At 44.1% G+C, this 16255-nt stretch overlaps 1 protein-coding gene across 19 annotated transcripts in view; it reads right to left on the bottom strand.

Annotated features, from left to right (window-relative positions):
- Positions 1-16255, bottom strand: part of LOC148031411 (uncharacterized) — a 218112-nt gene that overhangs the window by 105271 nt on the left and 96586 nt on the right. For 18 of the 19 annotated variants that reach the window (XR_015691894.1, XR_015691893.1, XM_087684948.1 and 15 more), the window contains one exon: positions 3523-3576. The exons of the other annotated variant lie outside the window; for it this stretch is intronic. Coding sequence is in view for 16 of the 18 variants with exons in the window: in XM_087684948.1 (XP_087541074.1) it covers positions 3523-3576 (54 nt within the window). In the remaining 2 variants the exon portion in view is untranslated. The remainder of the gene's footprint in view (positions 1-3522; positions 3577-16255) is intronic. 19 annotated transcript variants of the gene reach the window in all.

Here is a 16255-nt window from a genome sequence, read left to right as displayed (position 1 = left end):
CTTTCCCAAATGCGCCATACTTTATTTGCCTTATCGGTGACCCATCTCTTGACCTCTACCATCTGATGATATATCTGATTGGCCGACCTTTTCTCGAAATCATCCGAAATCACAAACATCCAATCGCGCAAGGGAGACGAGAGCTATAATATAGGCAAAGGATAGTATCTCGTAATCTCTGTCCTGTATGGCCATCCAAATAACATGATACCCTCTATGCACCCAAAAGTGCTGGCGAATACGCCGAAATAAATAAAGACAAGCTGGCGATCCAGGAATAACACCATCCTAGACTGACCGCAACCCCAACCGAGCCATGCGGTTAAACTTGTCTCTCTGCAAATCTTTGTCTAGCCAGTCCAACAACCTAGAAGAGACCAGTACTTTGCCTAGGATAGAACTCTCCTCCTTGCGAGAGTCCGCAGAGAGCGCCAAATCGAAAAACTTGACCACCTGCCAAGATGCGATCATATGGGAAAGGAGAAAAGACTATGAGACCTTAAAAGATCTTGTGGAGTTAAGCACATGCCACCAAGAAGCATGAATAACCGTGCTACCATGAGAACTGTCAGTCTTTTCTATAAAATATTTTGCTATATCCGTCCAAGGATGAGTCTGTACACAAAGAGCCTATAGAAAAGCTAACCTCAAAGCAGCCATGTGAAAATTAATATCCAATAGAGCTCCTCCCCCCCATCCTTTTAGGAGTAGTTACGTGCTGCTATGAAATCCAAACCTGACCCAAGTGATTTCCTTTCTTCTTCCATAACATGAATCAATAGGTTGGACCAATTCCAATAGGGCCTTCTTAGTCCAAGGAAGCAAAGGCAAGAAAAACGAAATCATGCTGATCATAATGCATTGTGCAACTTTAAGTCCCACATGGAGACGCCAGCCTTGTGACTTCCAATACATGAACCGATCATGAATACAAGATGTCATCCAATCCAATAAGGCAAGAGAAGCCACCTCCACCCCAATAGGATAACCCAAGTGTCTAGTTATATTTCCCTTGGAAATCACAATACCATTCCAACCCAAAACCTGCAAATCATTTTCCGTAGAAGAGAGCAGAGTGGATTTTTTAGCATTAATATGGAGTCTTGATGCCATAGCAAAAAGTTTCCACAAAATCATTGCGTGATTGAAATTGGAGCGATCAGCCTTAAGAAACATAAAGAAATCATCTGCCAAAGATTGACACACAAGTTGGGCCCCACTGGGAAAAGACAAACCAACAATCTCACCTTGATTGGCCAACTTATCCAACAAAGAAAGCATCGGGTGAGTAACTAATGGAAACGACGAAGGACTGAGAGGGCAACCTTGACGAAGAGAACGGGATAAGGTAATTTCATCAGTGATATCTCCATTAAGTACAATATGGACCACTATCCCCTGACCAATAGTATCCACAAGAGAAACCATACGTGGCCCAAAACCAATGGTGAATATTAGTTGTCTCAAAAAAGACAGCTTACATGATCAAATGCCTTTTCAATATCAAGCTGAAGCATGACCACCTACTGGCCTGAAGCTTTTGCAATGTCAATACCCAATTGAACATTCAAAATGTTATGCATTATATTCCGACCCTTAATGAAACCGTATTAGCGAGGATGAACCAAATGCGGAAATACTTTCTACAATCTATTGGCAATGATTTTTGAAAAGATTTTGTATAAAGAGCCCATAACAGAAATGGGTCTCCATTGTTTCAAAGAAGTAGGAGAGGGAATCTTCGGCAATAACCAAATGAGTACAATCTTCCAATCTGAAGGCATGACACCAGAATTCCAAACTTGCTAACATAGGCGAGTCAATGGGTCCTTAAGTTGTGCAACATTGGTTGAAAACAATTCATTAGGAAGGCCATCCCAACCAAGGCTTTTTCTTTTAGGCAAATTGGACAGTACCTCTTCCACATCATCTTCTGAAATATCCGCCTCCATTAAGGCTACCCATTATGGCTAAACCTAATTACTAACCAGATCACAAATGTATCTACGAGCAGAGTGAACAGCGTCTGACAGAATCTCTTGAGGGCCCAACAATCATTTGTAAAAATCTGCACACATCTGAATGATGGATGCAAGTTCTATCACCATAACACCTTGTTCATTCTTCAGATGCACAATATTTTCCCGGGCATATTTCTGATGTAATCGAGCAAAGAACTGGTGAGATTGACTCTGTGTGTGTGTGTGTGTGTGTGCACTTACTTCTCTCTCTCCCACTCACTCTACTCTTTAATTTCATGGTGATAATTGATGAAGTTGGATAGGCCACAATATTTTTATTCTCACATTCTTGCCAGCATTTACATAACTAAGTATGTGTTAATATGATGCTAATTGCACAACCTTCTAGCACACTTTTCTTCTTTTCATCTACTACATATTATTGCAGCTTAGGATATCTCCTTTTCTAAATATTTGTGGCCAATGTAAAGAACTAGTTGAATGACAGCAAATTTTCATTGTGGCAAGTCATCTATGGGACTTACTGTAAGGCCTTGGCTTGTGACAATACCAAGCCTTCTTTTCCTTGGTGTTACTTCCCATCTTGCCATTGTTTTTTGCAAGGAAGGCATGTCCATTACAGCTAGTTTCAGCCCTTTCATAAGTTTTTCCTTGTTTGTTTCTCTAAACCGTGATAGAAGGAAACCTATAATTGTGTGTCTTCCACCTCTCACAAAATGTCTGAGGATGTGTGGAAGCTTGATAAAGGGGAGGTAGAAGCTGAGAGTGATAGCAGCCAATTTCTTAGGGGTTCAAAAAATAGAAGCATAATATAACAGAAAATGATGGCAAAAAGCAACCAATATGTAAATAGGCCCAAATCTGAAGAAAGCAATCCCAAAGCTTGGACAGGACCTAACTGGACAGTGGAGGACAAACAACTGAAGGCACATAGCAGGCTCATTACCCTTCCAGATGCATGCACAACTGCAGGTGAAATGAAGTGAGCAATGAAAACATGGCATCCAAGCACTGTGTGTGACAAGGAAGAGTTCTCCAAACACTAGAGATGGCACAGAACACAGTGTCTCAGAGAACGAAAGAGTCCAAACCAGTTAAACATCACCATCATGTACTAAGTATCACATAGTCAACAAAGTTCCCTGGTAATATCCAAGAGCTGCAACAAAGATGCAGGTGTTATCCAATGTTGTGCATAGAGTACCTAGACATGCAGCAGCCCATTTTTTGTTCTTATTTCCAGATCTAAGTAGCATCTTCTAGATTGTCTTTCTTTCACAGACCTAAAGTTTGTTCATAGATCTTAAATGGTCAAAATATAGCTGCAGATTGGAAAACATATCAGGATTCACACTCCAGAACAATCCAAGGTTTCGATTTTTACAAAAGCATCAAATAACTCCAGTCATAATCATCATATAGGGATGATCAGATAAGGTAGTCTCACATGCATAGAGCTGAGCATTAAATGGCATGACAATTGGCCTAAAAACATCATTGATTTATGCTAACCTTGACTGTATAAGTATGGTATACACACCTCTAGAACAAATTCACGTCCTCTCCCAAACAAAACACTCCCACCATCTGTGAACTAGTCAACAGACAAAAAACCAAGGTCTCAATCTGCACTGACTTGGAGATATACAGATATTCTAAAATCGAGCAAATATGCAGAATTTAAACCTCCTTCAAAAATTAACAATATCTGACCAGGTTTATGATATTACAACCAAAATCCAAGACTTAAAAATCCCTGATAAGACAGTGCAGATCATAAAGAGGATACTAAGAACCCAATCAAAATTTGTGAATTATCAAAATAAAGGGACAAAGAAATTCTATAATGGGATCAAGAAAAGTCTTTTCACAAGATCTACATGTTGAGCTAAAAATTTATTACCCACTGATTAGCTCTTTAAAACAGCCCCAAAACAGTAAACTACCAAAAGTTTCATTAAACAAGGAGCAGTTCTAGACTTGTCTTCCAAGTTCAGCCATCAGCCCTCTTCCACTAGTTGTCAAGCCCCCAATAACTACTACGTGGTCTATAGTTGTCAACCAGCCTCCCACTACGTGGTCTATAGTTGTCAACCAGCCTCCCACTACAGCCAGTGATCAGGCTCCATCATCTACATCAGGTCGTTTTTGTGTTTTCAGCACTTTTCTTCATCAGCCTCTGCTCCGACTAGTGGTTACTACACTCGGGGTCTCTCTCGAATGGACAACACACATTGACACCTCCCTCGCCCGGCTCCCACAAGAGCCACCGGCAGTTGGACAGCTCTCCCTTGAGCATCTTGTACATTCTTTCCTATTGAATCAGAGATGGCAGCTATCAGCTCAGCACACAATGTAAACAGTAGAGAGAGTGAGCGTATAGGCACAACACCACTTGATAAGATTCAAAGTGTGTGAGAGTACAAAAGTACAACCCTTAGACTTTAGGGTTGTGTAAGTGCCTTAAGATGCGTTCATACACGAAAGTGTGTAATGTGTGATAAGTGACTGAACTGTGTAACATAACTACACAAATAAGGAGTAATATGACTACGGGAAAAAACCTCTCTTAAGGAGAGGAAAAAGTGGCCCAGTGTCCTACTACGGATCACCTCACTCCTATGTGAGCATAGGCATGAGTAAAACCCAACAAACCCTCTTGCAATGAAAAGTGATCAACATAGAAGGATCATCCACCAAAGGAAATCAAATTTAAAGCATTGTGAAATGCTTCAAATTTGTCGCGAGGAAGAGCTTTGGTGAAGATGTCTATCACATTGTTGTTGGTAGCACAGTAGACAAGGCTGATATCCCCTGCATGTAGCCTCTCTCTAACAAAGTGATAATGTATCTCTGTGTGTTTCGTGAATGCATGAAACACTAGAATACATGCCATTGCAATGGCACTCTAATCAGTAAACAAAGAAGTAGGCTCCGTGACATTTACATCAAGATCAACCAACAAATGTCTCAGCCATATACATTCAACTGTAGTAGTGAAAGTTGCCTTGTATTCAACTTCACAAGACGATGTGGCTACAGCGCATTGTTTGTTGCTAAGCCAAGAAATTTATAGAGAGCCAAGAAAGAAACAATTTCCACTTATAGAGTGACAAGAATCAAAATCTACAACCCAATCGGAATTACTGTAAGCATGTAACTATAGCGGCCACCCCTTGGCATAAAGCAATCCAAGAGTCCTAGTTTCCTACAAGTAACGGAAAACACGCTTCACAACTCGCCAATGTGACATGTATGGGTTGTGCATATATCTACTCAAGGCTAAAACTGCAAACTAAATATTTGGCCTTGTGTTACATAAATAAGTGAGATATCCAACTCCTGGAGCATATGTATGAATGTCAAACATGTCATTGTCATCATCCAAAGACAACTTAAGTCTAATCTCCATTCGTGTGCTTACTAGCTTGCAATCCTGGAAGCCAAATCTCTCAAGGAGTTTACCAATATATCTTGTTTTTGCAAATAAAGTGTGGCTAATTATATTACTTTAGAAAAAACCTGAATATAAAGAAGTGCTCATGCTCAGCAGACTAGCTGGAGCTGATGCAGAGTCAGAGATATATCAAGTATGCAAGCCTCTAAGGACGGTCTAGGGGGGATGGGGGCAAGAAGCCATGGAGGGGTGGTGTATCATCATCTAGGACTGCTTGCCTACATCACGAAAATAGGTCCTGGTTGCCCCAACTGTGCATGAAATGACAACGGAGCTCCTGACAAGCCCTAGACTCGCCCTACACGTGGTGCCATCGACTGCGGAGGGAGTGGATAATGGAGGTCCAGAGCTCTGCTAAGATCGCATGTACTGAAAGTCTCTCTGTGCCAAAAGCCTCCTAACACCGCACCTTCTAGATATGCCATCCAAAAAGACTCCCTATGATCTCCCATACCTCAGAGTCATCTGCCATGGGCTTCAGTACCTAGCAGATGGGCAAAGCCTCCAAACCGACCACTGCGCACGACCCTACCTCAATAATGAATATCGTGTCCTGCATCACAGCATCATATAGAAGGTGACGACCTTGGCTAGCTAACTGCCAGCAGAAAGCTCTCCATAAAATACATCCAAGGTTGGGTGCTATACGGCGGAGGATACAGCATGCTCCTCTCCACACAAGCTGCGCCGCCCCACACGACCAAAGGCAATGCTTTGGGGTTTCCAAAGGCTGTTGTGTGCAGCGCTTACAACCTCCCTCCTTTTGCATCCCGGCTAGCCAACTTCCCACCGCCAAGCCTCCATGTGCCACCAGCCATAAGAAATATGACACCCTCCTTAGCCTCTAGCTATCCCATAGGTAGCACCAGAAAGTTCTCGGAAAGTCTCCCTGATGTTGTACTCCGCCCAATGCCTGCTACCTGACGGCGCCCATTCCACGTCCTCCTCCATCAGTGCATATCTACCAACCCTGGTTGTATACTCTAGGAACCTCGGTGGCTTCTTGACAACCACCGTGGCCGGCCATAGCCACTCTTTCGGATCCCACTCCAACTTATCAAGTGGCCTTTCCTCCCAAATCCAAAGGTGCTATTCCCTGAGCTCCTCCCAAAACACATAAGGGTCCAACCGCCATGGCTTCCCCTGAAGGCTGATCACCCAAATCCTCCTCCATGAAAGGACAACTATCCCCTCATCCTGCTGCCCTCTGTCAAGGGCTAGACGTCCCCACCTCCTACACAGTAAGAAGGTCCCATATGGAGCACCGCCCACTCTACCTACCACCTGTAGGGGGATACTTGCTGGTGAAAACCTAGCCGCCCATACCTCCCTGGGCTCTACTGGCTCTCGTATCGGGGGAGCAAGCCACTCCTAAAGTATTGCTGCGTCTATCTCCCTTCTCCTCAACTCAACTCCTCTCCGGCATCCTGATACTCGCTGCAGTACCTCCTCGTCCACCATCTTGTACACCTCGCCATGTTCTGATGGTACGAGCCGGGCCCGCCTCCCAACCTACCCACTGGATGTGGGAGAGCTCGTCAATCTATGCCCCATCCCGATCTCTGACCTAGGGATTCCAAATCACTGGCTGACGTTCTATTCCCTCCTAGCAACCTGGGGGGGCCATGGATTAGGGCTTTATAGAGCCCTGCCACACACAGAGCAAGCTGCGTAGGAAGGGAGATCTGGGGGGGCGATCTAGGCTGTCGCGAAGATCCATCTCAGGGTCGGTCTCCACTCACCGCCAAGCCTCGGTCTACAATCCTAAAGACCCTCCTGCAATAGAACCTTCCAGGTCTGCCCTACTGGTGTGAAGCCACGGACTACTAGCTTGCCCAGGAGGGCCATACTCTAATACTTTGGATCTATAATCCCAAGCCCTCCCTCTTACCGATGTCAAATGATGGTCGCGCACGCCGCCTTGTCCCGGGAATCCCTGGAGCCATCTGACCCAGACCAAAGAAAGTTCCACATCAGGCGGCAAAGCTAAGCTACACAGGATGAGAAGAAGCACCAACACCAGGAAATGTACCAAGCCATCGCTAGGAGGACCTGGTTAACCACCAGGGCTCAGCCTGCTAGGGATAGTCGAGCAGTACTCCACTAGGTCAACTTCCTCCGAATAGAGTGAAGGACTGGAAGAAACTGCTTGGCAGGAGTGATCTCGAGTCCCACCTGGAACCCTAGGTAACATACGGTCTTCCCTCTACTCACCCATCTAAAACCCAAGTGGATGCCCCACTCCGTGCTAGAGTCTGGGTCTATAAGGAATCCAACTAACTTTCACCAATTGATTTTCGCTCCCGCTACAGTACAGAACACCTCAAGAGCCAGTCTCACTCTCTCCAGCATCAACTCACCGTCGTCTATGTAGAGTGTTGTATCATCTGCATACTCAGTCTAACAACTCCGTCTTCTCTCTCACTCGAAGTCAAAGGTTGCGTAACATGCTCACATGTGACTTGAGAAAGTGAGACATCACCTCTGCAAAGAGTAAGAATAAGTACGGGGCCAGAGGGCAGCCCCGGCGGACTGATCTCTCCAGTCGAAACTTCTCCCCTCGCCTACCACCTATCAGAACCCTGCTTGTAGCTGATCTATAAAATGTGGAGACCCCGCGGATCCATGCCTGGGGGAAGCCCAACCTCACCATGGTACCCTCTAGGAAATCCCAATCCACCCTATCATAGGCTTTCTCAAAGTCCAGGAGTAGTACGGCTAGTCCCTACCCACTCAATCTTCAAACAAGGTGAATATATTGTCTAGGGTGCTTCTATCTTGGACAAAGCTTGTCTGTGTGTCATAAATGATATCTGGATGCACATGGGGACGTCGCCTACCAATCATCTTTGCTAGTGCCTTATAGGCCATTGACAATAAGGTGATCGGTCTCCACTGGGAAAGCTCCAACCGGTCTTCCCCTTTGGGGAGAAGACTCATGAGGCATGCCAAAAGACTCCCTGGCATCTGTCCCGAAGTAAAAATCTCCTAGAAGGCCATCAATAAGGGGTTCTTCACCACCTCCTAGTAGGTAGTGAAGAAGGCCTTACAAAGGCCATCCTCTCTTGGGCATTTCTGCCCGTCCTAAGTATAGAAAGCCTCCTCTAGTTCCTTCTCTGTGAAGAAGGCTAGGAGGGAGTGTCTTATCTCCTCTGACGAGGGACGGGATGTGATCCTAGACCTGCTATCTACAACGAAGTCCTCTAGTTGAGGCTATCTCCTGCTGGAAAAGGCACTTGTAGTAGTCGATGGCAATCTCCATTACCTTGTCAAAACGAGTCCTCCCATACTGATCTCGAAGGCTGCGTATCTGCTCTCCTGAGGTGCCGGGCTGGTGCACTTGCAAAAACTCCCTGCACATCGTGTCTCCATTCCATGCCCAAAAGGCTGCTGAGGTAAGAAATGAGAACTCCGAACGCCTGTCGTCTAAGCCGGCAATGGCTACTCACACATGCACCTCCTTTTCATGGAGGGGGAGGGTAGGATCCCATGGTGCCTCCTGTAACAATCTCTGTGTAGCTGCAAGGTCTAGCTGGAGTGCTCTCTCCTCCTCCCAACTCTGCTGCCTTACTTATAGAGATACCTCCTTGCAGATACTGCTCGACTCGACTAGGATCTCTGCAACCTCCTTTGTGATCTTGTCCCTCCTGCCCCACTCCCTAGTCGAAATCTGCTCAATCTATCTCTTCACCTTCTCCCTGCTATAGATCACATCAGGGATCCGACAGCATCATGTATCTAGGGCAAATGCCGGGGGATCAAGTATTAGGAGAACCAAGCAATGATCGGACAACGTGGTGCCCAACTGCCCAACCTTGCCTCCACGAGAGCATCCCCACTCTCCCACATAGAACCTGTCCAACCGCTCCAACAAGACTCCAGCTAGTCGCCTGTATCCCAAAGAGAAATCCAGCAGCCTCTCCCTACTGTGGAAGGCAGGGTCTCTCCAAACATCGCGTGCTCCTACTGCTAGTAGAAAGGTCTCCTATGCCTCTTGCTCGTCCCCATCCATGCTCTGGTAGTTTCTACCTCTTCCCAATACGTCCTCTAAATCCTCTAGGTTGTTGAAGTCTCCTCCAACAATCCAAGAGTGAACCTTTGAGAGTCCTGCTGCGATTTCCACCCAGAACCTGCTGGGTACCCTAACCTCAGTAGGGGCATAGATATGGAGGACTCCAAGGCACAAGTCACCAATATCCAATCTGATCCATAGAACCCTCCCTACCACTATCTTACCGTGGTCTCATACACAGGTGGGGAGACTCGGACCAATAGACGTGCATATGCCTCCACTCCTGCCGTAGGCACCGATGGCGCGCTCCCAGTAGGTGTGTGAACTGCCCGGGAGTACCTTTCCTACCCACTAGGCCTAGACAGAAGTAAGATTGTGCTCTTCTAGTAGTACGCGATCCGTCCAACAAGGGCACGCTGCAACTCCTCCCGAACAACCAACTTCCTAGAACCACATGCCCCACCATAGTGGAGACTGTTCGCATTCCAGGATGCAAGGTGTAAACTCATAGAGAGACATGTGACTGACCGAACACTTCATTGTAGAAGCTATTGATGACGAAGAAGAGGAACTATGAGACATGCGTATACACTTTGTTGCCGGCCTGCACAGTGAACTCCATTTCACCATGGTAGCCCTCACGTGCTGACCATGGGGATGATGGATATGCCTAGTGGAACCACCAGGTCATCAATCAACCAGGCAGAGAGGTGAGACTCTGTACATCGGTAGAAACGGCCGGGCCGCCTGTGCCAAGGGCCACTCAATCACATCTATCCGCGCTCTCCACTGCGGAGGGGCTTGAAAGATAATGCTCAGATGAGGGACATCGGCCCTAGCCCACCAGTTAATGTCCATCATGCAACCTACCCACTACTGGGAGAAAAGTACCAGTCCACCTTCTCCTATCCACTAGGAGATGTGGTCTGCCACCTGGCTCTTTACCTCCTCCTCTATCTAAGTCGTCGTCCAATCTCCACTGTGAGAGATCTGAAGGAAAAAGGCCTAGTTTCATCCATCCAATGGTGCTAGTAGATGGACATTGCCGCTCCTAGACTTGCGTACCATGAAGATTCCCACCTCTAGGGACAATGGGAACTCTCCGTACTCAATAACTCTCAAGTAGCACCATGAAGATTCCCACCTCTAGGGACAATGGGAACTCCTGTGCTAGCAATTGCGCCTATCTTGGAAAAGTGTGACAGCCGGCATGAACGGATGAACTCGTGGCTGTGTGGGGAGAAAAGGGGGACTAGACTGCCGGTGGGTGGAGGATATCGGTGTATGGGGATCCTCACCCCTTGTGGAAGGAGAAGGGATGGGTGGGGGGGAGCTCACCTATGCTGGGTGGGGGTCGATGGGGGTGATGATGAAGAAGGGCAACATCGAGGGATGGTGGGGCGATCAGAGGCACACGCTAAGAAGAGGACATGCATTAGCATTGTGTATATGTATTTATGTGTGCACACGAGGACGCCTAGGAACGTTTACTTGTGTGTAATGAACATTGCATTCATTTGGGGTCATCCTCTCCCTTACAAGTCAAGGTTTAAGGTATTTTCTTTCATTAAGAAAGACGAGAGAGGTAATTCTCTCACTAAGAAAGAAAAAGAGACATGATCCTCTAGAAGTGAGAAGAGAAGTGATTTTCTCTTTCTAAGGTCTAAAACAACACAAGCTTATGTGTGGAAGTCAATCTTAAGATTGAGGCCTAAGGCAATTTAATGAACTCTCCTTAAGGTGGTTGCATAGACCACAAGTTAAGAGTACAAGTTTCAGAAGGTGTTTTTTTTTTAAAGACATGGTGAATCCATTTTTAAAATATCTCGCGATAGAAAGACAATCTCTAAAAACGGCCCGCGTGGGTTATTGGAAACAACGAGATCTACAACTTCATCTGAGCAACACACACAGAGAGATCTCGAAATTGGTGCTGTAGAATAGGTCCTAGAAAACAGCCACATCTTGCATGAAGATCAACTCAAGTATCTCTCCAAGAAGAGAAGCTCTTGAAAACCTATAAAAGTGGAGGCTCTCCTTGGGTGTGAGAGAGGTGAAGCAAGCATCACTTTGCAATCAAGTTCCAAGAGGAGAAGAGAAGATGCAAGTGCTGCGGAAGCTCCGCTAAAATCAGGTTTTGCGGAAGCTCCACTGAAATCAAGTTTCAAAAGGAGAAGAGAAGGTGCAAGTGCTGCAGAAGCTCTGCTGAAATCAAGTTCCAAGAGGAGAAGAGAAGGTACAAGTGCTACGGAAGCTCTGCTGAAATCAAGCGCCAAGAGGAGAGCCCTACACATTGTGTAGGAGAGAAGGAGACTCAGGAAGGATCAAAAGGTGCCAACTTCCAAGTTGTGCAAGTGTTAGCCGGTTGTATACCATGCAAGTAACTATGATCTTGTCTCCAAGATCTACAAGTAAAAATTGGTTTATGTGTAACAGACGAGCTTGCTCCTTGTCAATAATATAACTCAACAAGCATGGGGACTGGCCCATCTTCCAATCCCTAGTGTATTATCAATCTCTCTCTCTCTCTCTCTCTCTCTCTCTCTCTCTCTCTCTCTCTCTCTCTCTCTCTCTCTCTCTCTCTCTCATCTATTCTGTGTCTGGAACAAAATAGTATTCACCATATATATTTTAAGTATATAAGAAAGTCGAGCATGTATCTCGAATATTATAACAGTGGTATCAGAGCATGTCTCTTTGCTTTTCTCAAAGTAAAGGCGATCCTTGCAAGAAGAAGGTAAAGATGACAACTAATGAAGCATCTACAAGTGAGCAATTACAGGCTCAATTGATAGAGTACCGTAGCTTGTTGGAAATTCCTGAAGTACATCAATTGATTGACAGCTTAAGGGCAAGGGAATAAGCTACTTATGAAGGACGAAATCCTCCAAAAGATGGTGATACTGGAGGAAACACCATTGCACCAATTCATGGTGAAGGTGCAAAGCATCCAATTGTAGAGAAGCTTCCTAGAAGGAAGAAGGATTCACGGGTCAAGAATAGTAAAAAGACCTCACTTCGAGTGAGGTAGATAAGGAGGGAGTCATCTCCCTCAACAACTAGCTACTCCCCTGATTACTCAAGTTCCTCCTCCTCATTATCATCTTCTAGATTCTACTCTCTTGGTTCTAAGTCTCCTGTAATCTGCAAACGGACAAAGAGGGACCATAAGAGGAGCAAGCTTAAGAAGACTAAGACTTTTAAGTCTCGGGATAAGGACATAAAGTTTGACACTTACTCCCGTAAGAGAGATCCTACTAAGGCATTAGCCTTTGTCAAGCAATTTGAAGTTGCTTTTTCTAATGGTAATTTCTCAGAAAAGTCCAAGCTCATGCATGTAGGCATGCATTTGAAAGACACCGCTAGCAGTTGGTGGTTGACTCTCATTTTGGAGGGAAGGAAACCTACAACTTGGGAAAAGTTCAAGACGAAGTTTTATGCTTAGTTCTTGCCTCCTGATTTTGAGAATGATGTCAAGAAGGAGTGGGATCGGCTAGGCCAGAAAGAGCATGGGAAGGTCACTAGTTATATGGACAAGTTTTGGTCTACTCTTCTCAAGGTTACTCCTTTCATGGAGATCAGCAATGAAGAGAAGAAAAGGAAGTTTGAGTTGGCCTACTCCCTCATTTACACAGAACCATGAAGGTGTATCCACATGAAATCTTATCTCACATAATGGAGTCTGCCATCATAGCTGAAAGCTTGCATACACCTGGTACATCTAGAAAGTTGGAGATGAATTCTTATAGAGCTAGACGAGAGCAGCTCTATGATCAACCAAGAGACAAGACTAATCGAAGAAGACATATCTTTACCCATGACCAATATTCAAAGGCAGAGGGTAACAAGAAGAAGCGCAAGTATCTCTCACCCTCTAAGATACAAAAGTACAAAGAGGAAGGAATGTGCTTTCTTTGTGGTGAGTTAGGGCATATGAAGCCTGATTGTCCTCACAAAAGAAAGGAAGCAAATGTGATTAAAGATCCTCCTCCACCATCCTCAAATTCTATTCCACATGTGCAAGCTAACACTCATTCAAATGCGAAGAAAAGACAACTCTTAAAGGGTTGAGCGACACTCAACAATCAACAAGCTTTAATACTCTTTGATCCAGGGTCCACAAATAATTTTATATCAGCAGATACTGCTGAAAGACTACAAATTCCACCAAATCAATTGGGAACACCAATTGGATTAGGTTCGGCATTCGAAGGACTTACAACCAATTCTACTCCTATCCAGGGAAAGTTGAATCTTAGAATTGGGGATTACCGTGACCAAGAATCTTTTCTACTTGCACCCATTGATAAATGTGATGTTATCCTAGGCATGCCTTGGCACTAAGAGATTAGACCTCTTCTCAATTTTGTTAAGAAGACTCTTGCATTTCAATTCAAGGATCGATTGGCCTATGCCAATGGTTAGTTGTTAGCATTTCTAAAAAAATGAAGAAAGCTATTTCTGTATACATGATTTTTGTGAGAGAGTCAAAAAAAGCTAATGACTCGAGGGCACTTGATGTCTCTAATGAACAAACAGTACCAACTAATGCTTCTAAGTCTCAGACTTTAAAAGAAACCCTCTCTTCAATTGATCAAGCCAGACATGATTTTGTTAAATAATATGAAGATTGTTTTAGTGATTCACTCCCAGGAGAGTTACCTCCTAAGTGCCTGGAAGATCACACAATTGATCTTATTCCAAGCAATTTACCACTTAACCAACCGCCTAACTGAGTAAGTGCAAGTTAGCAAGAGGAGATCCTAAAACAAGTAAACGAACTGTTGGAAAAAGAGTTAGTTCAACCTAGCTCTTCTCTATACTGCTCTCCAGTCTTACTTGTTTAAAAGAAATATGGTTCTTTTCGTATGTGCATAGACTACAAATCTTTGAACAAGATCACAATCAAGGATCGTTTTCCTATCCCAAGGATAGATGATATCTTAGATAAGTTGCAAGGGGCTAATATCTTTAGTCGCATTGATCTCAAGAGCGGCTATCACCAAAAAAAGATAGCACCTAAAGATGTCCATAAGACAGCTTTTCGTACAACACTTGGACTATACGAGTTTTTAGTCATGCCATTTGGTTTGACTAATGCACCCGCCACATTCAACCGGATAATCGAGAGAATTTTCAGACCTCACTCAAAGTTCACAGGTGTCTTCTTTGATGACATTCTAATATTTTCACAATCTAAGGAAGAGCATAGAAAACATCTATCTATTGTTTTTCAAGAGCTTCAGAGGCATAGACTACAAGTTAATGCTAAGAAGAGTGAATTCTTCATTTCGGAAATTCATTACTTGGGCCATATTGTTTCTCACAATTTGGTGAGAATGGATCTTGAGAAGATTCGAGCCATTGTTGATTGGCCTACACCTACTTTTGTACATGAAGTTAGAAGTTTCTTGGGCCTATGTTCATACTATAGGAGGTTCATACGGGGTTTTGCATATGTTGCATCTCCTCTACATGATCTTACTAGGAAGCGAATGCCTTTTCGCTGGGGATCAAGGTAACTACAAGCCTTTGAAAGAATTAAGTTTCTTGTGACTCAAGAACCAGTTCTCATAGTTCCCGATCTTCAAAAACCTTTTGAAGTTCACTACGATGCATCTGGGGATCACATTGGAGCTGTGCTTAACCAAGAGCATCATGCAGTAGCATTTGAGAGCGGACGCCTCAAGGACCATGAGCTACATGCTCCAGTATATAAGAAAGAGCTTATGGCAGTGGTACATACTCTTCAAGTATGAAAACACTATTTACTTGGTGCAGATTTTGTTATTAAAACAGATCACCAAAGTCTAAGATACTTCCTCACTCAGAAGAAGCTCTCAGAGAAACAAATGCATTGGGCAAATTTCTTATCTATGTTTCATTTTCAAATCCTTCATACATCTAGAACTAAGAATGCGGTAGCAGATGCTCTATCACGACGACCTCGAGTGAATGCAATCACAACTGTTTACCATAACGGGTTCATCAAGTTACCCAAAATGTATACAACTAATTCCGACTTCTCAACCATATGGGATCAGCTTAACTCAGGTCAGTCGATTACACCTTACTCAATTCGAGATGGTTATTTGTATCATCATCAAGCAATTTGTGTAGCATTACCATTGCGACACAAGGTAATGGATGAAGCACATGCATCCCCATATGCTAGACATAGGGGTATTCTACCCACTACTCAAGCATTGGAAAGATATTTCTTTTGGCCCACTCTTAGAGCTGACATTGAAAGATATGTCCACCAATGCAAGATATACCGAAAAGTAAAGTATGAAAGCCATAAACCACCTGGTCTACTAAAGCCATTACATATTCCCAATAAGCCTTGGAAAAGTATAGCCATGGACTTTATCATGGAGCTTCCTCGCACACAAGCAGGCAATGATGCGATTTGGACTATCATTGATAGATTCAATAAGCAAGCTCACTTTCTACTTGTACGAAAGACAATCAAAGCCGATTATATGGTTAAGCTATTCATTGCTCATATTTTCAAGCATCATGGCATGTCTAAGTCTATTATAAGTGATCGAGATCCCCGCATAACCAACCTCTTTTGGCAAGCTCTCTTCAAGAACCTCAGAACAAAGTTAAAATTTTCATCCTCTTATCATCCTCAAACGGATGGGCAGAGTGAAAGTGTTAATTCTATTGTTCTTGACCTTTTGAAATCTTATGTCTCTGATAATCAAAGAGAATGGGAAAAGTATTTGCATTTAGTAGCGTTTGCATACAATACTAACGGTGCACTCTAGTACTACTAAGGCACCCTTTGAGATCATC

Source organism: Lygodium microphyllum, chromosome 9 (genome assembly GCF_053477565.2).
Source record: "Lygodium microphyllum isolate KBCC chromosome 9, Lygodium_microphyllum_v1.1.10, whole genome shotgun sequence".
In the NCBI taxonomy this organism is placed as follows: domain Eukaryota; kingdom Viridiplantae; phylum Streptophyta; class Polypodiopsida; order Schizaeales; family Lygodiaceae; genus Lygodium; species Lygodium microphyllum.
The sequence above is the reverse complement of the archived record's forward strand: the minus strand, read 5'-3'. Positions and strand labels throughout refer to the sequence as shown.